This window comes from Eutrema salsugineum, unplaced genomic scaffold (genome assembly GCF_000478725.1).
Source record: "Eutrema salsugineum unplaced genomic scaffold, Eutsalg1_0 scaffold_1, whole genome shotgun sequence".
Taxonomy (NCBI): domain Eukaryota; kingdom Viridiplantae; phylum Streptophyta; class Magnoliopsida; order Brassicales; family Brassicaceae; genus Eutrema; species Eutrema salsugineum.
In genome coordinates, this window is record NW_006256909.1 from 11,036,781 (window position 1) to 11,062,061 (window position 25,281).

Sequence of the window (25,281 nt, forward strand, 5' to 3'; positions counted from 1 at the left end):
ATCTATAAAACCCTCAGGTTGTTCCATCAGAATCTTCTCATCTAGATAACCGTGAAGAAATGCCGTCTTGACGTCTAACTGTTGTAGTTCCATGTCAAAGTGAGTAACTGCAGAGAGGATATATCTTATCGATACATGTTTTACAACCGGAGCAAAAATCTCTTGATAATCGATGCCCTCTTTTTGAGAAAAGCCTTTAGCCACGAGCCTGGCCTTAAATCTTGGTGCCTCTACTCCAGCTATACCTGCCTTTCTCTTAAAAATCCACTTACAACTTATTGGTTTCTGGTTCTTTGGTCTGTCCACCAGATCCCAAGTACGGTTCTTCCATAGTGACTGCATCTCTTCTACCGATGCCTCAACCCACTTATCACTATCTGGATCATTCATAGCCTCCTCATAACTAGCTGGCTCAGGATTGCCTGCATCTTCCGTTAATCCACATATGAACTCTGCATACTCACTTTCATACTCTTTGTCATCATAAACCTCATAGTCATTATACTTTTCTGGTAACCTCGTTTCTCTCCTCGGCCGATCTCTTACCAGTTGATAATCACTCAGCCTTTGACTCTCATTGCTCGTATTCCCTGTAGCTCCATGTTCTTGAGTCAACTGACCATGATCCTGCTGAGATTCATCTCTCGAAGCTCCAACTTGAGAACTTTCATTTTCCTGTTACCAATTGTCACCTGCAAAATCAAAACTCATAGACTTGTTAGTTATATTTTGAGGTTTTGGAATACCTGTTTGGAGCTCCACCTTGATGTCCTTATACATCTTGTCCTCTCGGAAGACAACATTTCTGCTGATGACACACTTGTTGCCTTCTAATAACCACACTTTGAACCCTTTGACACCCTCTGGATATCCTGTAAATACTCCTCTTTTGGCCCTTGGATTCAACTTTCCTTCATCTGAATGAACATATGCCACGCACCCAAACTTCTTTAAACCATCTAGAGAAGGCATCACCGAAGTCCATATCTCTTCTGGTATACCGAAGTTTAAAGCAGATGACGGTGATCTGTTTATCAGGTACACTGCTGTGGCTGCAGCTTCAGCCCAAAACTTGTGCTCCAGACCACTCTCACTCAACATACTCCTAACCTTGTTCATGATTGTTCAATTTAATCTCTCTGCAACCCCATTCTGTTGAGGAGTGTAAGTACATGTTCGATGTCTTACGATCCCTTCATCTTTACAGAACCTGTCGAATTGTTGGTTACAGAATTCTAAACCGTTATCTGTACGAAGCTTCTTAACCTTCCTTTCTGACTGAGTTTCAACCATCTTCTTCCAATCTACAAAATGGCTGAAAACCTCATCCTTGAATCGCAGGAAATAAATCCAAACCTTGCGAGTATAGTCATCTGTAAAGGAAATGAAGTATTGCTTCTTACTTAGACTCATGGGAACATTCGGTGAACCCCATAAGTCCGAGTGAACATAATCTAGTTTCTCCTTTGTAACATGTTGAGCTTGACCAAATGATACCTTATGCGATTTTCCAATTACACATTCTTCACAAAACTTCAGATCAGAAACTTTGTTGTTCTTAAAACAACCCTTCTTTGCCAGCACTTCCAGACCTTTCTGACCTATATGTCCCATTCTACTGTGTCATAACTGCATGTAATCACCACTGTCCTGAACCTGTGTTGCATTGCTCGACTCTGCCAAGTGAGATTGAGCAACCATGGCTGAACCTTGAAGAATGTATAAAGACTCCTTTCTAAGACCCTTCATGAAAACTGTGCATCCTTTTATAACCTTGAGAATTCCTTGTCCTCCTTTGAATTCGCAACCTTTCTCCTCAAGAGTGCCTAGAGATATCAGATTTCTAGAAATCTCAGGCATATATCTCACCTCATGGAGAACAAACGTTGTTCCATCAGGGTTTCTGAACCTGATAGAACATATTCCTTTAACTTCCGAGATAGAGTTATTAGCCATTCTAGCTCTTCCCTTAGACGTTTCCTTCAGACTAATAAAGCATTCTTTCCGTGGAGTCATATGGAAAGAACATCCTGTGTCCATAATCATCTTTGGTAATCTCTCCCATGCTAAGATTAAGTTCTGCAACAAGAAGACCAACTAAATCTGCAGCATCGTCTTTGACATTCTTTACCATTGCAGATTCACCACTGCTCTGAGTTTGTGACTTATTATTTTTTCTCTCAAGCCACTTATAGCACTGCTTCTTATAGTGTCCTTCTTTTCCGCAGATCCAGCAAACTCGTTTACCATCTCTTGACTTAGACCTGGACTTATTGCCTTTGTTCTTGCCTGACTGATTTTCTCTAGACTCTGATCTACCCCTCACATAATGACCTTCACCATCAGACTTATTGCTAGTGCTGTTCTTGAATTCTCTTTCTTTAGACTTAGCAGCATTAGTGATATCCTCTAACTTGATCTCAGTATTTGAATATTTGAGAGTATCCTTAAGTTGATCATACCTCGTAGGCAAAGCATTCAGTAGAAGAATTGCTTGAACCTCCTCAGGAATCTCTATGCTGAGATTACTCAGATCTGTGATCAACTTTAAGAAATCGTCTACATTTTGATCAATCGTTCTAGATTCCTGCATCTTGAAAGAATACACCATGAGCTGAGCGTGAACTCGATTAGGTAGAGACTTTACCATGTAGAGTCGCTCAAGAGTTGCCCAGGTATCAGCTGCTGTGGTGCACTTGTCTAATTTCCTTAGTACTGAGTCTGAGACACTCATGAATATGATATTCATTGCCTTCTCGCATCTTTCAGGTCTCTTGGCATCTAATTCTGCTTTCTTCTTGAGTTTTTCCGGATCCGTCTCCTTTTCTTCTTTGTCCGAGTCTTCTTCGCTTTTAGGAGTGAGAAAATCCTTTAAGCCTTGAATACTAAGATGCGCCATCATACGCTTCATCCAGATCCCGAAATCTCCTTCGCCATCAAACGGAACGATCTCATAACGAGACGTTGTCGTCGTCGTCATCTCTGATCTCTCGAGCTATCGACGAACCTGGCTCTGATACCAATTTGTGAAACTTATCGTTCTCGATGAATCTCACAAACACTCGCTTAGATCGATTCAGATATCGAATGAGAAAGACTTGAAAGTAAACGACACAGAGATTTAACGAGTTCGGAGCATTAACTAGCACCCTACGTCTCGCCGGCGATACTTCACCGGAATCCACTATCACTTGAGCTCAATACAAGCTACAACAATGTCGCTCTCTCTCTACAAGATTCTCACTCTTCCTCTCTGTTACAATCTTCGTCACAAGAAGAAGAAGAAGAGTCAACTCAAGGTCATATAAGACCGTTACAGACACGCTTAAACCTCTCACACGCGTGACCAATGAGAGAGCTCCATCTAGTGAACTTAAACCGTACCGGATTGACTACTTAATCCTCGGTTATCTCGAGCTGGTCAGCTCCTTGAAGACCTTCTTAATCACCTAGAGTCTTCGGCACACTTAGTATTTACCGACTAATGATCATGACTACTATTCCTTCATAAAGATTATTAGATTCATTACATATTCTTGAAATGTTATATATAACTTATGTTTGGAATGAAAAACTCCATGTGGTAGAATGTTTTTTTTTTTTTTGGGTCTGAACTCCGTGTAATTAGCAATCACATTTTCTGAAGATAATTGATATATAGCATTCCATATACGCACATATATCCAATTTTGTGACTAATTACCTCCAATGATATAAAAAGAAGATTAAATTTCCCGCAAGTAAAGCAAAAACCATTGGTAAGAATTGCTTTTCTTTTAAAATGACAAACTAAATTACTACCTCATGTACGTTAACGGTAAATAACTAACTTTCCCTCCCTTCTTCCACATATAAGTAGGACTTCGAAAACAAAAATGGTAAAATACTAGAAAATAAAAAAAAATTGCAAAAAACAAATATGTGGAATGAATGGAACGATTCAAGCAAGATGAAAACATATGCCTTGGTGGGCGTCACATCCCTCTTGATGGCAATGGCCGTGTGCGCAAAGGCCGATTATAACTACACCATCCCGATTCGAAAAACCGCAGAAATCCACCGTGAAAGCAAGCTTGTGATAACAAAGACGGCAGTGAACATAATATGTTCCTCCACAGATTACAAACAAGATTGCGCATCGAGTCTCGGGACTGTGAGGTCCCCGGATCCTCGGAACCTGATTCGATCTGCTTTTGATCTAGCAATCATATCGATCCGGAGTGGAATCAACAGGGGAATGATTGACTTGAAGGGCAGAGCGGACAAGGATATGCACATGAGGGAGGCACTTAATAGTTGCCGAGAGCTTATGGATGATGCCATTGACGATCTTCGAAAAACGAGGGATAAGTTTGGAGTGTTTTTGTTCACTAGATTCTCAGACTTTGTTGAGGATCTTTTGGTGTGGCTTAGCGGTTCGATCACGTTTCAACAAACGTGCATTGATGGATTTGAAGGGATTGATAGCGAAGCTGCAGTAATTATGGAGAGGGTCATGAGGAAAGGGCAGATTCTCACCAGCAATGGATTAGCGATCGCATCTAATCTCGATGGTTTATTGAAGAGTTTCCGTATACCAATCCTTACGGTACGTAAGACGTTACAGTTTATCAAAACTAGGTCACTACATTAGGTTCAATGGTTTTAACTTTTTTTAAGTGAAGTTTTTAATAACTAAAACGACTTTAATGACAAAAAAAATTGATACAACTTTTTTGGTTTTGATATATCTAACTATTATTTTGTTTTTAGTGTATTTTTTCTTTATATATATATATATATATATATATATATATTGAGTTGCTATCTTTTATTGACTTGATGTCTTTAACAGTCAAGAAGGGATCACAGACTCGGCATTTTTGGTTCGGGTTCTTCACAAGAACAGCCTATGGATTCTTCGGAAGATCTTCCTCAAAAAGGAGATTCTTCCCAGAGCTCTCCTAAAAACATGGACTCTTCCCAAAATCAACCCTTGGATTCATCCGAGAATCAACAGTTGGATTCTTCCAAGGATCCTCCTCAAAAATTGAATCCTTCCGAGAATCGGCAGTCAGGTGGTGTTTCCGAGAATCAGCAGCCGAATCTTTCTGAGAATCGACCGTTGGATTCTCCTGAGAATCAACCATCAGATTCTTCCAATAATCGACCTCTGGATCCTCTTAGAAAATTAAATCCTCTAAGAAAACTTGATCCTCTTGCAAAAATGGATTCTTTAAAGGATCGACACTTATCAGAGGGCGGAGAGTTCCCAAGGTGGGTAACATCCCATTCGCGGAGGCTGCTTGCAGCCCCCGCGAAAAGAATCAACGCGAACGTAGTGGTGGCAAAGGACGGGAGTGGTAAGTGCAAGACAATCGCACAAGCATTGGCAATGGTACCAATGAGAAACACAAGGAAGTTCGTGATTCATATAAAACAAGGTGTTTACAAGGAAACAGTAGAGGTAACAAAGAAAATGGCTAACGTCGTGTTCGTCGGAGATGGACCAACAAAGACCATTATCACCGGAGACATCGCCTTCTTGCCTAACCGCGTCGGCACCTACCGCACTGCCACCGTCGGTAAATTCATTTTATAACATTTGACCTAAAAATTTTAATACAGTTTACGTAATAATCAAGTAACCTAACTATCAAGTGACATTCCTAATAAAATGTTAATTTCTTTGGTGTTTTTGAAGCGGTGAACGGTGACTATTTCATGGCAAAGGACATAGGGTTCGAAAATACGGCCGGAGCCGCACGTCATCAAGCCGTCGCACTACGAGTTTCGGCTGATTTCGCTGTCTTTTTCAACTGTCATATGAATGGTTACCAAGACACACTTTACGTCCACACCCACCGTCAGTTCTACCGTGACTGCCGCATCTCAGGGACCATCGATTTCGTCTTTGGTGATGCCAAAGCTGTCTTCCAAAACTGTGAATTCGTCATCCGCCGTCCAATGGATAACCAGCAGTGCATCGTTACGGCCCAAGGACGTAAAGACCGGCGTGAGACGACCGGGATCGTTATCCACAATAGCCGTATAACCGGTGATGCAACATACCTTCCCGTCAAAGCCAAGTAACCATAATATTACCATAAATTAACTTCAATTCAAGTTACTAGCCCTACATTCATTTCCAGCTAATCTCATTACACATATGGACCTTTAACAGGAATAGAGCGTTTTTGGGACGACCATGGAAGGAGTACTCGAGGACAATAATAATGAACACAGAGATAGATGATGTAATAGACCCGGAAGGGTGGTTGAAGTGGAACGAGACGTTTGCACTCAACACGTTGTTCTACTCTGAGTATCGCAACAGAGGTCGTGGTTCGGGTCAGGCCCGTCGGGTCAGGTGGAGAGGTATCCGACGAATGTCCGATAGAGACGCTAAGGAGTTCTCTCCCGGGAACTTCTTACGTGGCAACGCGTGGATCCCACAGACGCGCGTGCCATACAATGCAAATTGAAAGCCTATCTCTTTATCGTCGCGTTCTTTTTTTTTTTTTGTATTTAATTGTGTATAGAAATCCGGAGAGAAAGAGGATTTGTACATAAATTAAATTTTGAGAGGTATATATTATAGGTGTAAATTATACTGATGATAATGTTTCTCCTACAACTTATGTGACGAATAACTTGGTCAAATAAAAAAAAAACTTATGTGACGAATACCTTTAATTTGACATATATTCCATATGAATAAAGAGTTTGAGGTCATTTTTTTAAATTAAATATAAAATTTATTCAAAAAAAAAACTATTGTATAATGAATGCAATATTTTTGTTTGAGAACACAGATGAAGCTTTACAAACACAATATTAATCTTATACGTACTTTTTGTACATAGTCCAAACATCTCATCCTAATAAAGAAATTAACTGAGTGTTAGTGTAATGCTCGCAAACGAAGTGGTTTCACTTGAAAGTTGTCATTTTTTTGTGTTTGTAAAACGAACACTTAATACATAAGAGTACGAGTATTCATCACAATTTAATAAAAGTTATCTGGTAGATCACTTGTTCTTGCTATTTTAAATAGACAATTAGAACAGTCCAAAGATACATTAGGCTAAGCAAAAAAAAAATTCACAAACTCGTGCGAGGATTGTATCCTAACCACTTTAATAAAAAAAGAGTTTTAACTGACTAATTCTTAACCGTGTAGGCTAGTAACCGAGTGATCTTTTCAAAGAAATGTTATCAGCAAATTTAAATAATCAAATTTTCTAATATATACTATTAGACTATGTACATTGGTTTCAATATTCAACACCTTATTTTTTCTCTTTTAACACTTCACATCATCATATCTCTCTTCCACCTAATAATTCAACATTCATTCAATTTTTAATCTCTACAATTACCCCACCATTTCAATAATTTATATTTAATATATTTTTTAAAAAACATTTTTTTCTGTGTTCAAATTGAATAAAACAAGTCTCTACTAATATAGTACAAAAAATGATGAATTTTAATATAATTTTTGTTTTCAAAAATAATAATTTACTATAAAATAATTAATTTCAAATAACTAGAGTGAAATAAAAATTAGAGAGACAAACAGTCTCTCTCCTTGTGTGAATATGATTGGTTCATGTGGCAACATATGTCTCTACCACTTTCATTTTTCAACATGTTTATTTAACATCAGTTAATCCACATCAGATTCACATATTTTTCAACACTTTCATTACAGCAATTCAACAGTTGAATATATTTTTCAACACTTCCATTATAATAAGTAGTCTTAAACTAGATATACCCTATGATATATGGAGAGATAGACTTTCCAAAATACATTCTAGATCCATATAAAACTAATTCGTATATTATTATTTGAGTAGATATTTACATAAATAAACTTTTATTTGTAAGATATTATAAAATATTTTACATAATTGAATATTTATTTATAAGATATAATATTAATAAACTTTATAAATATAAAAAAACTCAATTAAATATTCATTTGTAAATAGCTAAATATATAGCTCACAGATTTGTTTTGAATATATATGGATATAAATCAAAAGTGTATTTAATTGGTTTACTTATTAAAATATTAAATATATTTTATTATTTTAAATAATTATCAATCCATATATATGAAATTTTTTTTCAACATTTTTCATTTATATTTTTATAATTAATTAGTATCATTTTCTAAAAATCTATTCAATTATTTTTATAAAAAAATTGAAATATGTTTTTAAAATTTAAATTGTATTTTTTATGGATTGGTCAAAATTATTTTTAGTAAATTGTGAAATACATTAAGTAAATGAATTTGTCCACTTTGACAATCTTATATATAATCAGTATTAACATATATTATAGAATTCAGTAACTAAAAATAATAGTTTAATCTCTAATAAAATATTCACAATTAATTTTTTTTTAGGATATATATATATATATATATATATTAAGATTCTAATCCATGTTGGTATGTATATTCACATCATATATCGCTTTCATATTTAAAAATTACTAATAATTAAACCGCATAACAAAACTACCTCAAAGTTTTATTCGATGATATATATACAAGTAAATATCGGGTGTGCGATATCTATATATGTATTGTTATCTACTCGCTACCAATTTTATTTATCTATATTTGTTGTTAAAAGATTTTTTTCACCAATTTAATTTAACAAAAAAATTAAAATTAAATTTAAAGATAATTTTAGAAAACATTACCTGGCATAATGTACGGGTTAATTCTTAATTATTTGATAATAGAGAAAGCACTACAGACTTTAACAAAAGAAGAGATACAGACTTAGGAAATATGTATATAGAAAGAATAAAGTTCAATCATATAAAAAGGAAACATTTATATTTTTTTTACTTTTACATGTAAGAAATTTTATTTTTCCATGCTCTGTTCGCACTAGCTAGTACGCAATAAATTTTAGTTGAATCAACCTATAAACGATGAGTTTGCTGCAAATCCACTTCAAATAAATCTCTAGGTATACTAAAGACATCATCTCTGATTCAGTAAAGGATCAGGTAAATAGAATGAAACGATTTTTTATTTTATTTAGAAACTTCAAGAACATATAACTTTTCCCCACGAGATTATTTCTTACCTCTGGGTTATAACAGGAAACTAAGTTGACCTATTGTCTCTCACGATAGAATTATTTAAGAACAAGAGAAAATAAATGAAATAGAAAATTCCAACAATCACCAATTATTAGATCACTAGTTTATCTCCCTCTGTGATCACCATTGATTCTTTTCTCTAGTAGTTTCCTTGTTACGTTTAGAACTTGCGTTGGAGACATTGTAGAGAACACAATGTATCTCCATACAACTTATAGATGGTTGGAAATTCACAGCGAGAATCACACCCGTCACAAACTGGTCGATTTATACGATTATTAGGAATACAATACCTGTAACGGGAGTTGCCAACAGAAGTCTCACCTCTCGTTTCAATCCATGTAAAGTCTCCAAGCGTGCATTTGACATGAAAAGTGATGCCACAATGATTACATGAATAAAACCATTTCTCTGGATCTAAAACTTCTTCGCATATCTCGCACCAGTACCGATCACTCGTTTGTTCTCCATAACATAGAAACAGAAAATGAGCTTTATCGTATTTGTGTTTAACCATTTTTGGCAAAATAGAACATTTAATGCCTAAAACAAATCCACACTCATCACAACTCAGAACCATAGTTTCCCTGTCTCCACAAGCACTACAAAAACTGTCTCTCGCTGAGTAGTTGATGTATAACGAATGAAGAGGATGACTTTCATGGACAAAAGGTTCAGAAATAGAACCACATCTCACATCCAGATAGATTTCCTTATTATCACTTACGTATATAAAACCCTGGGAATAGTTTTTACAAGCATCACAGAGCAATACATCGTCAAATGGGCGTAGAGTCATTAGCATCTTGAAGAAGGGATCTATTTTCTTTTTTGGGAGATAAGCACATTTCTGATGAAGAATGAAATCATCGCATTCCATGCAATAGTAGAATGGACTAGAAAATATGGGATATGTGCATGCTTTACACAGCATGTATTCATCATTACCATCACTCTCTTCTTTGAGCTTTAAAGTATGCTCCTCGTGACTAAAATGCTTTATCACTCCTTCTTCGATCACCTCGTATGATTTAACCTCTAGAGTATCTTCCGATATGCTTTCATGTTCAATCCCATCCCAAATTCCAAACTTTGTGGCACACCTCAAATGAATTGCAAAATCAGGACACTCAGAACAAGAATAAGCCCCACATGTCCATTTTATCTCTTTACGACACACGCCGCATCTCCATTCTCCAACATCAAGGCAATGATTGTAAGAAATACGATGAACATGACGATTTATTTTAATGATGCGCGGTATGTCTATACAATTTCTATGGATCATGAAATTGCATTGAGGACATACATAAGGATTTGGGTCGTCGTCCATACCACAAGCGTTACAAACAAAACTTCGTTGCGGCATAAGAATGAGTGGATGCGCATGAGCCTTCGGGTGAACAAGAGTGAAAGGAGGTGGATTCTTTGCACAATTGACATCCACACTAAAGTTGCAAATAGAACAATGATAAAACACGTTATGAAGCTTGTTTCCACATAAACAACATTTTCCATTGGTGTAACTTGGAATACGTGTGAGACACTTAAGAGGATGTTTAGGATGAGAAGAGTAGTTGATCTCCGGTGTGGATTCGCCACAATCTTTGTGAAAGCTCAAATCACATAGGTTACATACATAAGGGAACCGGTCATCAAGTAGTCCACATAGATGACAAGTAAACCTTATTACCTCAGGAACAAGAGATAACCGATGCTCGTGAATCTTTGGACCTTCGATGTGTAGCATAACTTCTTTTTTTGCGCATATCAAATCAATGGCAAAATCACATATAGAACAATAATAATACATTTTCGGCAAGTTACCTCTACAAACTTTGCATTCTCCATGGGCATCCTCATTTTCTGCAACTATCTTCATTTTCAAAGAATGTTGTGGATGATAGAGGTTGCAAATCACTAGGCTAGAGTCTGTGCACTCCTTGTGAAAGAAGAGTCCAGAACGAAGGCAACGATAACCATCACTATAGTAGCTTTCACCAAGATTACAGCCGGCACATTTTAACCCGCGTGTTGGGTATACATGATAAACTTTTCTGAGTATTTCCATATTATCTGCTTTTACTTTAGTATTTTCTAAAATTGTCTTATGTTTTCTTTTCATTTAGTGATGAGAGCTTTCCTTTATATATAAACATATAATAGAGAATAGGGAAAAAAGCTTAAAAAACCCTCAAGTATTTAATATTTGCCAGTTTACTACACGACCTTTTTGCGTTGCCATAAAAATACATGACTTAATTTTCTGGTCCTAATAAAAACACGACATGTTTGTTGATTCCATTTTACCTCCCCCGATTTAACAGACCTAAACGGGATTAACGTTGTCGTTAAACTGCGTTAATAATCCGTCACACGTGCTTATTAATTGACTGGAAATTACGTTTTTATCCTCACAGAAGTCTTCAAAATCGATTTGGGGCAGAGTAAACCCTAATTTTACTAAACTCATCTCTTCACTTCCTTTCAAAATCGAGAGAGCAATGGACATAAGCCAAAGTTCAGGGTCGGTAGCAAGCAAAGTGCATGCGCGATTGGGTCATGTCTGCAAATGTGGGAGGTCCACAATGATTCTGAAAGCATGGACAAATGAAAATCCGGGCAGAAGATTTTACAAATGCGATGAACATGGGTTTGTGTCATGGGTTGATGAAGAAAAGCCGCATGGTTGGCAGAAAATGAGCTTACTGGAGGCGCGGGATGAGATTCGTCATCAGAAAGAAGAAATCAAGGTACTTAAGGAGTCTCTTAAATCGCTTAATAAACAAATCAGCGGTGGGGCAGTAACATTTGAGTCGACATCTGTTAATACGGATTGGTGCAGCAAAGAAGAGAAGAAAAAGCTTGAACATGAAGCTATGGTTTCCAAAGAGAGGGAGAAATTACTGCGACAGTTCATTGTTATCTCTTGGGGGGGGGGGGGTTTATTGTTGTCGTGGGTATGGTCCTTGCCATGAAAAAATGAGTTATGGTAATTGTTGTTGTAGTAAGCTGTCTTTGTAGTATGAACTTGTGTTCTATGTCTTGTCGTGTTTTCATTTTGGTGTTCTATCGGTGTAAGATCTAGCACTTGATGTGGTTTATGTAAAAAACATCTATGATTATCATCAATTTTCTCTTTGTTAATCAGCCAAGTTTAGCAAGTTTAACCAAAATAACAAACAAACAAGGTGGAGAGTACCAAAAACTAGTTCAAATAGTTCCACATTCCAAAGAGAGTCAACACAAATATCCGAAGAAAACAGCAATCCATCAAAGTTGACAATACATCCCTAAAGATGATTACATGAAAATGTTTGCTTTAACCACAGGTACGGAGGCTTATCTTTGGAATATGTCTTCCTGGATATAAACGTCTCCTCACGGTGGAAAGCTTCCCATTCTTCATCACTATCTAATGCAGGTTCAGGATGCTCAGGATCCACGCATTGCCTCTCAAATTCAAGCTCATATGCTTCATCACCTTCCACAGCTTCCCCATTATTGCTTTGAATACCAGCAGGATTGACGTCTGTTCCACTTTCATTATCAGCACCAGTTCCTGAACCAGTTTCAACATTGAGGACTTCCTGAAAAAAAGACTGTACTCTAGGATCACCAGCTCTTTCTTCTATCGGATCTTCACCCTTATCAGCGAGTTCATCTGGTTTATCACCACCATCAGAATCTTCACTATCAGACTCGTTCTCTTTAGCTTCTTCAGTTGCTCCTTGAAGAATGTACACATCAACCTCACCTGTAGTCATAGCTTCACTACACATCTGCCTAATCTGAGCATCCTTGTCGGCATAAATCATTCTTGCTGCACCTATATCTTCGTGCCTTAGCTTGTACCACACTTTTTCAACAACCCTAGAAGCTCCATTTTCTTCGCAGAATTCATCAAAAATCGACCAAGTTACGTAATCAGGATCCAGGACCATGCCTCTCTCCACTAAACCTCCATTGTAGCTGAACAGGTCGTCCTTGATAGAAACTTGTCCTCTATAATGTATATCGACTTTGAAAGTGTCGCTGCACGAAGATAAAAAATGTTAACAGTCAAACCCATTTCAACACAGAAAAAATCGAAACTATGTTCACCATTTCATCGTAGTAACAACTTATTATCAAACCCCAGCTCGATTTCCCCAGGAAATATCGAATTCCTATTCGAATTTGACCCCAATATCAACTCCCCAACAAAATTCGAATTCGGATTTTAGAAAACAAACCTCATCTTCTCGAATTACTCTGAACTGTCTTCTATAACATGAGATGAACTGTTTTCACTTTTATTCAGATACCCAAAAGCATCTTCCACACTCTCGATGCCAAAATCGACTGAGGATTTTTTTTTTTTAGGGTTTGCTGTTTTCCCAAATCGATTTGGGAATTTTGTTAGGGCAACAGTGGAAATATCCCAAATCGATTTTGAAGACTTCTGTGAGGATAAAAACGTAATTTCCAGTCAATTAATAAGCACGTGTGACGGATTATTAACGCAGTTTAACGACAACGTTAATCCCGTTTAGGTCTGTTAAATCGGGGGAGGTAAAATGGAATCAACAAACATGTCGTGTTTTTATTAAAACCAGAAAATTAAGTCATGTATTTTTATGGCAACGCAAAAAGGTCGTGTAGTAAACTGGCAAATATTAAATATTTGAGGGTTTTTTAAGCTTTTTTCCCATAGAGAATATGATATAATCACTATATTAAGTTATGCTTTGTTTACATGAAAAGAATACTCAAAGAATTATGCTTGTTTTTGATGATGATAACACAACGAATAAATTCTTTGTAACTTATTCAAAGAAGAAAAGTGCATCTTATTTTTAGGATATCTATACATCTAAGTGATTCTTTGTTTAACTAATTAAGAAGACATTTTGTCAAAAAAAAAACTAATTAAGAAGACATTATGATTTCTAAATTGTTATCTAACATGCGGAAACAAGTTAAGACCAACTATATAACCATAACATTTTTATAATATCATTTTGGTTTATCTAATAAGAAGAAAAATAATGTGTTTGGGTTAATTATTATGTCTATAGTTTTTTTAATGCTCTGAGCTCTAGTTTTCTGGGTTAAATGGGGTTTTTTTTTTGGTTGCAAACTCATACTAGATTCATTTATTGAATCCTTGAGTCGTATGGGTGGTATCCATGATCCACTTTGCTCGGTTTGCATCAGCACTTTTTAATCTATGTTTGCATTTATAGACCAATTCTCAAGTTAAATAAATCCAAAGTAAAATATGGTCAGGTTAATATGATCATAAACTCATTATATGACTTGCAAACAATTCCCATGTATTTTATAAATCTATCTTCCACTTCAAAAACGCAAAACAACTATCCACCCAACTAAAAAAAACACAATAATTTTTTTGGATTTCACGACCGTTATTTTGAAATAACAGTTCCTCATCGAGACGTTTATGTGATATTTAGAAATCAGTCCAGCTTAGAATTGGATCGATGCCATATATAGAAATCTATCATTTGACTCATATGGCAAAAAAATAATTATTTTACAATTTTAACTTTGCATCTCATCTAAAAACTTGACACCAATCATACGTGTCCACGTGGCGTTACATTGACTGCTAAAGTCAACGAGTATCTTCTCCTCCGAAATCGATATCTAAATCCGTCACCGGCATGCTACAAGCCGGCGGCGAAACCACCGACGGAAACCCGATAGAAGAAGAAGAAGAAGCGCTTCTCCGTTCTCGACTCAAAATCCGTGTGAAAGATATCACTCGACTCATCGGCGACCTAAACGAGTTACTCCGAGTCAAATCGTTCTCTAACTCTCCGAGATTCCTCTTCGGGATTTCAATCGCCGCCGGTTTTCTCCGGGAATCTCCAGGATCCGAATTCTCATGAGCCCCAGCTTCTCCGACGCGGTCCGTATCGCAAATTTCAGGTCTCGAACCCTGGTCGTCACCGGAAACCGGATCAGAAATCGAAATCGCGACTTCCTCCACCGTTGATTTCACTTCTCCGGCTACAGGCTCGACGAGCGATCGACATAGAGGACAAGAGGTATGAGAACGAAACCACATATCGATGCACTCGACGTGAAACACGTGCTTGCAATTGGGCAAAACCCGACCCGTTTCGTTATCCTCAAACTCCGAGAGACAAACCGCGCAATCGATCGCGTTTGCGTTTGCGGCGGAGAACGTGAAGACGGGAAGCGATTTGATGACGGAAGGGTCGAGGCCGCGAGTGGTGGTGACGACGGCGGTGGTGGAGGAAGGATCGGCGAAGTAGATGATTGCGGCGGCGGCGCGATTACGGCGATCGAAGCGGCGGAGATGGAAACGGCGAGAGCGGAGGAGGTACCAACGAGAGTAGAGATGGAGAGAGATCATTAAAATGACGACGAATAAGATTATGATTATGGCGGTGAGCATGATTCTGCTGTTTATAGCGAACCCGGCAGGATCCGAATTGGTTCCGGGTGTGGTGGTTACTGGGTTCGGGTCTCTAAAACTCATGGTTTCGGATCCTGAAGTGAGAATCGAGAGAGAGAGTTGTATGAAATGAAGTGAAACTGTGAAAGGAAAGTTTTTTGAGTTTTATTTTTTAGTAATGGCAAGTGAGAGGGAGAGAGATGGTTATTTGGGGGACTTTCGGGATTTGAAGAACGCCAACGTTGACTTTATTAATTGTTGACGGTTTTACCCTTTTGTTTCGTTTGATTGAATTTTCTTTGACGGAGTATGTGATATTTCTTGAGTTTTAATTTTTCAAATCTTTCAGAGAATAAGCTTTTTCATTTTCTTCTTGTGGAGTGTAAAAATGTTTAGAGCAAAACTGTTTGTGCATAACAATTGAATCGAAAGTTTTTAACGGGAGAAGACAATCCGTAATAAAAAAAAAATGATAAAAAGGATTCTAATCACTAATGAATGTTATATGTGTGAACTCTCCAAAAACACTTCAAATGACCAAGATGATTTTTTGGAACATATATATTAAGGGTTGAATTGTCTGATACAGTGATCCTGCATACAGCCCAAATTTAGTTATAAAAAAAACTTGCTTTGTAACTTACAACTGTAATTACTATTAAAATAAAGTTTTATCTGCGGTCATAAATATATGTAGTTAATCCGCCCCATTTTCGATAATCATTTCAAGTCTTTCAAGGAGTATGACACTATTTTTATTTGTCCCAATCAATTTCAAAATTTAAAGTATCAAATAAACTTCTTTTTATATCAAACTTCAAACCAGAATTTAAATGGCTATACTGATTGACAAAAAGAAGGCTTTGGGGTTCATGGCTTAGCGTTTAGGCGTTAGGAGTATCATTTAACAGAAGAAAAAAAAAATAACAATAAAAAAGTTGTCAAAATTAATTTTCTTCTCATGGAGTGTATAAATTTAATTTTTATTTGATAACAGTCGGTGAGATCTGATAAATAGTTGATGTCTACAATCTGAGTCAAATAATAAAAGAAACTGATATCAATGATCACTAAAAGTCATGTTCACTTAGTGGGACACCCCACGCAGAAGTCGGTACCTAGACTTCTTGCACACAAAGAATATTTTATGACTAGAGAAGGATACAAAAAAAATCAGCATTAGAAGTTTTACACTACAACACCAAGAGTGGTTTATTTGTCATTTTAAAGTTACCCAATTATAAGTTTAGCTTACTTTTTTCATTAATTTTAATTTGCATAATTTTTTTTGTGTGTGTTTGATATTATAATATTTTGACTGGTTGTTGCATGGAGTTTCATAAGAAGATATATAAGACATGTCATGGTTTAGTTTAGTGTAGATGTCTATTAAAAGTGTGTTTTAAGTCAGTTTTCATTGTAACATGTCTTTTATGGTTACAAACGTCCATTTCATCTTCTTGCCACATTTTCTCGGAAGGTCTTGAAGAAGTAAAACTAATCCTAATGTCAAAGAACTTTAACTCTTATAGCTTTGAGATATAACTGAAAGCTTGACTTTATAAACCATAATAATCAGGCATTAACCATAATGGTGATAGACTGTTAATCAAACTATAAACGTAGTTATGTAAAAAATGCCTATCTTTGTAAATTTTCCCATTTTACAAGAAAACTTAGTTGTGAGTGTAGTAGCAGGATTAGTTGCATCTTATGCTCTTGCATGTATAGTGGCAAAAATCAACTTCTCAAGTTCTGAGTTGCAAGTATTTCATCGGTCTTCTTTATGACGACTTTGACCGAGTTTTATCCATGTATCGTGATCTTATCCCCAATACATACGTGCATCATTTTGATTTAACGGTGTCGTTTACTTTTTTTTTTGGTAATTTCTGTGCTTACTTAGTTTTTCTCTTAATTTAAATTAAAACATTTTCATGTATATCAAAATGTGTATTATTAATTTTTAGATAGACCAACCAATATGTAATATCACAAAAACATATTTTTTAATTAAAATTAATTAGATAACAAGGAAAATACATACTAGTTAAGATATAATTATATAGTTTTTCTTCTATAATCTGACCCCAACATATCTGGTTTTTTCTTTTTCCACCACCATTGCTTCATGCAGTTCTCCGGCTCTCGCCATGTCATTTCCTCACCATCATATCTCTTCGCCGCATACAAATAATTCCTCCAATCCACAAGCACTTCTCTCAAATCGTTAATCTTATTCTCCTGTCCCACACAACAATTAGCATGCATTGTGCAAACCTTATCCAAGTCCCGACCTGGCTCACAAAATCCTCCGAAGTACGTTGTGTCGAGAAACCTCATTGTTAGTCCAATTTTTGCAATATACCAGCCTCCTTTTATTTCATTGAACACGTCCTGATCGTGTTTATCCGGAAACCACAGCCTCGAGCTGTACCAATAGTTGTAAAAATCTATGGTTCGTGGATTCGCTTGAACAAAAGTGAAACCACCATTGACCTCGTTCTCGATGTCTCTATCGTCTCCATTAAAACGATCACACGCGATTTGGAAATCAACATCTTTAGATAGACGAGGGAGTGGATCTCGAAACCACAATATATCTACATCCTACACTCATTAACCATACATTAATTAATAAAAACATCAAACATAAAATTATATGATATTATAATAAAATTCTAACATCTTGCTACTCACTAATTCTTCTTTACTTATCCCCAAATTGAAACTAATTAATATAAACATATCAAACATCAAATCATATGATATAATAACAAAATTCTAACATCTTGCTACTCACTAATTCTTCTTTACTTATCCCCAAATTAAAACTAATCGAAAGATCAGAATAACCTAGTGAAATAGTTTTCAACAAGAATCACTATTCAAAAAGGTAGATAAACGAAATATTAATCTAGGACGAAACCAAGACTAATCTCCATGTCTATAGAAAACATGATTATCTATCATTTGAAACATAAATCGTAAGAAGTAATCATTGAAATTGAATTATAAGCCTATTTCCCGAACCTTTTTATGAATTGAACACAATCAATTAGTCGTGAATTTTATAAACCGGCTTCTAGGATTAAAAAGGTTAGTTAATCAATATACTTTTAACCAACAAGTCAACAACATGCAAAAAGGTTGACACATTAAAAATGAAGGGTACGTACAAAGAGGGAGAGAGATAGATACCGTGAAGATAAAGTTATATCCGAGCTTTAACAAAGTACCCAAAAACTCTATACGACGCCACATCATCTTGAGATAGTCTGGCGTCATGAACATTTTATCGTCGGAGAAATCAATTTCTTCGGTTTTCATGAAGTAGCAGAGCCGAGGATGGACCTCCAAGCATCTAGAGTAGGCCTCCGGGTCGAGACATGCCACCACAAGGTGTCGGAGCAATGGCTTAGTCCCTTTTCCAACATGAAAACTCTCAAGAAACAAATCAAACGTCGAGTTTGGTTCAGACCAAGCCCGGTTTAAGGTGGTTATTATGACTGTCTTATCCTCCGTTGCTGCTTCCCTCAGGATCCTCCCCAATTTTCTCACATCTTCTTGGTGATGCTGTCAAACAATATTAAACAATTTTACGAAAAAATAGTCTCTGAGAGAAATTTATATCATGGAAGTAATCTTTGTTTTCATTCATTTGAATATATTCAATAGCATTTTCTAAAAGGAAGAGTACCATGATAAAAGAAGTTTCTACATTTTCTTTCTAAGTTTCCCTGCTGTATAACAATATCCTTCTATTATATTTAAAGAAAAGGCGGATATTCTCTGGTTAAAATGGATTCAAATATTAAATAGAATACATATACAATATCCATAGATGAATAGGATACTAACGACATCGGAGAAACGGAAAAACTGTGGTAGTGGTTGAACACAAATTTGGTAGACCAAGAAACCGGCGACGACCAAGAAACTGGCGAGCGTCACCTTATCGCTCCGCCGCAACAGTTGCGGCATTGACGCCAAATTTTATGAATAGCTCATGAATGAAGGCAATATATTTTTATATATATGCAGTATACTTAAATAAAACAAAATGTATGAGTATAAAAAGTTAAATATGTCAAATGGAAACAAATGTTCAATTCTTGGGAAAAGACTAGACAAGGAAAAAAATCTGTGCTAGATAGTAAACTATATAAAACACAGAAATGTGTCCAAACATGCTTGAGAGTTTATAAATTAGATTGAATACTAATTGTTTTGTTGAAGATAAAATAAATTATTGAAAGATACTGTTACTGAAAAAGGAAAAACATAATATCGTAAATTAATGACTGAAACTTTATTGATTAATTATGTTAAAAGTATTTGACGTTAATCAAATTGTAAAGAGGGGCATGTAATATTTTATTCCTTACTGACGTATTGTAATCTGGCGGTCGTAATTGTTATGGAAAATTTAATACTATAATTAGAACTAGCATTGATTGACATATACAGTAGTATAATTACGTTAAAAATTTTAAACTAACTTTTGGTTTCATACTTAAATTTGAAAGATAAGAATATAATCAAATTAAATGCTAATATGGTATTTAATAAAAAAGGTACTAATACTTTTCATTTTGTTTGGTAAAGGATTCTCTTCATTATAAAGCTTCAAAATTTTAATCTCAGTTATCTTAATGTTTTTTCTTACTTTGTCCTACCAAATGTTTGTAATGTGTGCGGATATCCTCTCGGGAGAATGTTAATTCTTGAACTTTTTTTCGTCAATCGATTTGTTCAATAAGACACATTATTATTATATATATACTAGTTAACTTGTCCACGCTTCGCGTGGACTATATATGTCTATCAAGTGTAATTTTATAAATAAATGATTTTAAGAATATTAATTTCTTTTATCTTATTCTAAGTTAGATGAATCCAAAATTCACAAATAAGCTTTTGATTTTAACAAAAGGGTTAAAAAAATTTTCTGAAATATAAAAATAAGAAATTGAAAATTCTACTCTATATATCATAATTAATGACATTTCATTAGACATATAGATTTTATTTCTTTTTTAATTTTTTCTTAGATTTTTACTAAATTTTAGTTTTATAAAAATTGAAAACCTTATAAACATAAGAAATCTTAAACACTATAATAATTAGCGATATTCTAGCATAATTTTTGTTTTTTTGAAATGACATTCTAAATTTTATCTCAAATTTTGTTTCTTTTAACATTTTAGTTAGATTTTTTTTTAAATTTTGGAAACATAAGAAATGGTAAATTTTTAGTTTTTTGTGTTTTAAAAAAAAAACGTTTTTGTCTAATTTTTTTCTAAATTTTGGTTTAATATAAATTTAAAAACGTTTTGAATGAAAAAGAAAGAAAAAGTTTAACAATTATGAAAGTTGTGAGAGAAGTAGTGAAAAATGGCTTATATTTATACTAAATTTTAGTTAACATTTTAGTTAGATTTTTTATTATTTCAAAAATATTAGAATTGGTAAATTTTTTTTTATTATTTTAGAAAAACGTTTTTGAATACATTAGAAATGGTAAATTTCGTTTTTTATTTTTTTTAAACAAAAATGTTTTTAATTTTTTTGCCTAAATTTTGGTTTAATCTTATTTTAAAAACGGTTTAATTGAGTACGAAATTAAGCATTTAACCATAATAATATAGACCGGTTTGTTTTAAGTTTTTTTTACACATCAGATGTGAACTAATTAAAAAATGACACATAATTGGAAAATAGGGTTAAACGGTCTTTTTGCGGCTGAAACTCATTCTGGAGCTGACACGTAAGCGAAAAGAAGTGAAAGTCGCTGTGAACGCGACACGTAAACAAATCATTACACAAATAAGTATATAGATATACAGTCCACTATATTTTGGAGTGTATAAATCGGTTTTGTTACAACTTACAAGTACATATATTTTGCTTCATTTGAAATATTTAGCTTCCAATAAAAAAAAGAAGGGATTAATTTTCAAAAAAAGAAAAGAAAAAGAAGGGATTGATGTAATCTTTTCGTGCATCACTAAACCGGTATTGACGAAGTGTAAACATCGGTCTTATTAGTCTTTTAGAGTGTACAAATCGGTCTTATTAGACTTTTTCACTCTTCTCTCCTGTAATCGGCATTTCATTTGCTAAACCAATCCTCAGACGCAGATATGTAATAAATGAATGTATTTACTTAACGAGATTGGTTTTGCTAGACTCTTTTTTGGTCGGGATCAGCAGCGACGTAAACGCAGACAAATTGAGAAGCTTTTTTTGGGTAAAATTTAAAGATTATATTACTAATTTTTGTTTTTGACAGAAGTAATAGAGAATACAAAGAAAACAGATTAAACAAAAACTACAAAATAACGATAAAGAAATAGCAAACCACAACGAAAGGTTAAGAAAAACGGCTCGAGAGGTTAAAAAATTAAAACCGAAACAATACCAAACGAGAACGCAGCAATCACACGCCGAAACGTGGATCATCCCATTTTGTCGTAGCTCCGAAGATCTAGAACTCTCATCAATGTTGCCACGAGCATCAACCCGAGGTCAGCCCTCAAACTTCATAAGAGGACACTTATAGCTTCTCTGAGAATTAACGGGATTTTCGATTTCCGTAATGGTCAAGCTTGCAACCGTTGACAAAGGAGGCCGAGCAGCCACTCGGAGCATCACCTCAGACCGCCATTCCCGCAAAAACGAATGTCTGCAGGAACCAGCGCGCTCCCACAGCTACAAACAAGTTGTACCAACAAACCGGCGCCTCAACAATCATGTCCAGCATTGCTCCACCATCAACACCGGACCACACCCGGAGCCAACACGAACTAGGCTCTGAGACACTAACACGGGCCTATTACACATTTGTAAGAAACACATACCATTGGGGATCCCGTGCCACGCCGATGACGAAGACGGCAACGAAGCAAAAACCGTCAAAGCCGATCAAAGTTACCGCCAAGCCACCCGACTAAAGCCACCACAGAAACACACCACTGGTGGAGCCGCACCCGCCAAAAAGGCGTGAGCCACCACTCTGAAGCTTGCCACCAGACATAAGGCGACCTAGACAGCAAAACAGAGACCGAACCCGTCTTCAAAGTTCTAAACACCGTCACTGGATCCGAGGAGGCCAGATCTGCAAGCGCTATCTCACCGCCGCGTCGGAAATACCGAAGCTTGAGAGAGACCATAATCGGGGAGAGAGAAGAAAAGTCTACCATCCAAACACCGAGAATGACAGAATGCACGCCGCCAGAGGAGGCCCTCAAAAGAAATCTGAGCAGCTGTCCAGAAAATCGTCAGAGAGCAAAGGAAGAAGCAGCGAAGACCTTTCCAGGCAGACAGAAGAGAGGCACGACCCATGAAGGACACCTTCCTCCACCGTGACCCCAGCGACGCCGCTGAGCTCCTGCCGCCCTCGAAGAAGAGACACTCTTCGGAAAAGCTTCACCACGATGCCACACCCAAACCAACGACCACCAAGCTGAAAGACATATCAAACAAAAAAGGGGAGCGAGGAGGTCCCTCCTCCGGCAACGGTGTGCCACCACGCGCGCTGGAGAGGGAGATCGGAGTGTTTGAAGGTGTCTGCAAGAAGAAAAAATTCTAGATCTGAAAAAGCTCGGGAGAAAAAAAGGAGGAGAGAGAAATCTCTATTCTACTTAATTTGTTCAAATTGTCAAAACCGAGAAGTTGCGGCTGCATGGGAGGGAGATTCACAATGGTAGCACAATAGGCACATCAAAACAGTGGCGGTCAGGAATACTGTGATCCTCTTCTTCAATATTGATAATGCTCCGCACATGAACCATGCATGCATATTTCTCACAAGTAATATCTGCTATTTCGCATGGAACGTGTAAAGTGTAAACCTTAATGAAGTCATATATTTACGGAAGATCATTTATATCCTATCGGTGAGTGAGTCAAAATCAGTTATCTTTGATCAATCTATCTTTTTCGATAGTTAAATATCATCCAGAGTGATTTACGAAACCTCCCGTATGAATATCTCGCTTTTATTACATAACTGTCGTATCATTCTTCTTGGAAAAATACATTCTAGAAACCAACCTAAACTCTCATCATTTTTTTTTTTGGGATTTTTCTGTTAGCAGCCAAACTCTCATGTGACATTGTCTTTGTGTTTAAAAACTTTTTGTTTTTTTTTTTTAATCTAAAATCTATATACTTATTTGTGTAGTGATTTGCTGATGTGTCGCGCTCACAGCGAGTTTCACAGTTTTTCGCTTACGTGTCAGCTCCAGAATGAGTTTCGGCTGCAAATATACCGTTTAGCTCCATTTTACAATTGCGCCATTTTTTTATTGGTTATTATTTGATGATGTGTAAAAAATACGTAAAATAAACCGATCTGAATTATTATGGTTTAATACTTAATTCCGTAGTCAATCAAACCGTTTTAAAATTTATATTAAACCAAAATTTAGAAAAAATTAGAGAAAACCATTTTTTAAAAACACAAAAAAATAAACCGGTCTAAGTTATTATGGTTTAATTCTTAATTCTATAGTCAATCAAACCGTTTTTAAATTTATATTAAACCAAAATTTAGAAGAAAATACAAAAACATTTTTTTTAACACAAAAAACTAGAAATTTACCATTTCTTATGTTTCTGAAATTTAGAAAAAATCTAACTAAAATGTTAAAAGAAAAAAAATTGGAATAAAATTTAGAATTTTGTTTTAAAAAAAATGAAATTTATGCTAGAATATCGGCTAATTATTATAGTATTTATAATTTCTTATGTTTATAGGGTTTTTGATTTCTATAATTTTATAAAAACCAAAATTTAGTTAAAATCTAAGAAAAAAGTAAAAAAAAAAAAACAAGAAATGAAATCTATATGTCTAATGAAATGTCGTTAATTATGATATCAAAATATGATTAGGATTTTTGATTTTTTATCTATATACTTCAGAAAGATTGTTTTACCTTTTTGTTAAAATCAAAAGCTTATTTTTAAATTTCAAAATTCGTCTTAAAACAGAAATAAAGATATATATATATATTTTTTTAAATTATTTATTTATAAAATTATACTTGATAGACATATATAGCCCACGTGAGGCGTAAACAAATTAACTAGTTAGAGAATATAGATAGACTTTATTTAAATATTATATTGGTTTGGTTTGGTTTGATTAGATTTAGTTTGGTTTAGGATAATTTTTGGTTTAATTTTCTTTGTTTACTTTCTTTTTTAAGATTTAATATACGAGTGAACGACTATGCGTTCCATACTTCAAAAGGAAAAGAAAAGAGAGAGTGATCATACAGAAACTTGTTGCGAAGGATGTTGTATCAGGCCTCACGTGGTCCCCATGAAATTCCGACGTATGAACTCTGAAAACTATTCTCTCTTTGATTATGTTACACAATTATAATGTGGCTATGTTGTAACGGAGCGGATATCCGGATACTTTTTTATTAGAAACATATATTTTAATTTAATTTTATTATATTTTATAAATAAAATTTTTAATCTATTATAATTTTTTTTAATATATTTAAAGGTTAGAGATTCGGATAAGGATATCCGGACCTTATAATTTAACTATCTGGATTTGGATCCGATTTTAACGGATACTAGATTTTACTATCCGGATCCAGATTCAACCCTCTTAGATATCTAGACTTTTAGGAGCGGATCGGAGCATATCCCATATCAAATCTTGGATACTGAATAATAATTCCAGCCTAGACAATACTTAATTAATTATGTTTTTT

The 25,281-nt window shown here is 35.3% G+C and overlaps 4 protein-coding genes across 4 annotated transcripts; 1 reads left to right on the forward strand and 3 right to left on the reverse strand.

Moving 5' to 3' along the window:
- Positions 1-3,919: 3,919 nt before the first annotated feature.
- Positions 3,920-6,503, forward strand: LOC18028559 (putative pectinesterase/pectinesterase inhibitor 43). The gene is made up of 4 exons (XM_024149931.1): positions 3,920-4,599; positions 4,843-5,564; positions 5,684-6,068; positions 6,164-6,503. Exons 1-4 carry the CDS (start codon positions 3,920-3,922, stop codon positions 6,462-6,464), a joined length of 2,088 nt encoding a protein of 695 aa, XP_024005699.1. The 3' UTR covers positions 6,465-6,503.
- Positions 6,504-9,274: 2,771 nt separating this feature from the next.
- Positions 9,275-10,864, reverse strand: LOC18028560. Its single transcript, XM_024149012.1, has 2 exons — positions 10,644-10,864; positions 9,275-10,565 (listed from the first exon to the last, which is right to left on the reverse strand). The coding sequence occupies exons 1-2, from the start codon at positions 10,862-10,864 to the stop codon at positions 9,275-9,277; spliced, it is 1,512 nt and encodes a 503-aa protein (XP_024004780.1).
- Positions 10,865-14,457: 3,593 nt separating this feature from the next.
- Positions 14,458-15,724, reverse strand: LOC18028561 (RING-H2 finger protein ATL17). The gene is given in 3 exon segments (XM_006414344.2): positions 14,458-14,852; positions 14,855-14,893; positions 14,896-15,724. Coding segments are annotated over 3 exon segments (849 nt in total). The 5' UTR covers positions 15,629-15,724; the 3' UTR covers positions 14,458-14,775.
- Positions 15,725-17,599: 1,875 nt separating this feature from the next.
- On the reverse strand, positions 17,600-22,719 carry LOC18028562 (uncharacterized protein At4g15970). Its single transcript, XM_024149013.1, has 4 exons — positions 22,537-22,719; positions 22,284-22,379; positions 18,746-19,120; positions 17,600-18,154 (listed from the first exon to the last, which is right to left on the reverse strand). Exons 1-4 carry the CDS (start codon positions 22,717-22,719, stop codon positions 17,606-17,608), a joined length of 1,203 nt encoding a protein of 400 aa, XP_024004781.1. The 3' UTR covers positions 17,600-17,605.
- Positions 22,720-25,281: the final 2,562 nt, after the last annotated feature.

Coding starts and splice junctions, on each gene's coding strand:
- LOC18028559 (XM_024149931.1), top strand. CDS start 3,920: ATGTGGAATGAATGGAACGATTCAAGCAAGATGAAAACATATGCCTTG. Junction 4,600..4,842: donor ATCCTTACGGTACGTAAGAC/GTTACAGTTTAT, acceptor ACAGTCAAGAAG/GGATCACAGACTCGGCATTT. Junction 6,069..6,163: donor TACCTTCCCGTCAAAGCCAA/GTAACCATAATA, acceptor GACCTTTAACAG/GAATAGAGCGTTTTTGGGAC.
- LOC18028560 (XM_024149012.1), bottom strand. CDS start 10,864: ATGCTACACATCGAAGGTCCAAAGATTCACGAGCATCGGTTATCTCTT. Junction 10,566..10,643: donor AAGTGTCTCACACGTATTCC/AAGTTACACCAA, acceptor TATTTGCAACTT/TAGTGTGGATGTCAATTGTG.
- LOC18028562 (XM_024149013.1), bottom strand. CDS start 22,719: ATGGTCTCTCTCAAGCTTCGGTATTTCCGACGCGGCGGTGAGATAGCG. Junction 22,380..22,536: donor GGCTCACGCCTTTTTGGCGG/GTGCGGCTCCAC, acceptor AATGTGTAATAG/GCCCGTGTTAGTGTCTCAGA. Junction 19,121..22,283: donor ACATGATTGTTGAGGCGCCG/GTTTGTTGGTAC, acceptor ATTGTTTGACAG/CATCACCAAGAAGATGTGAG.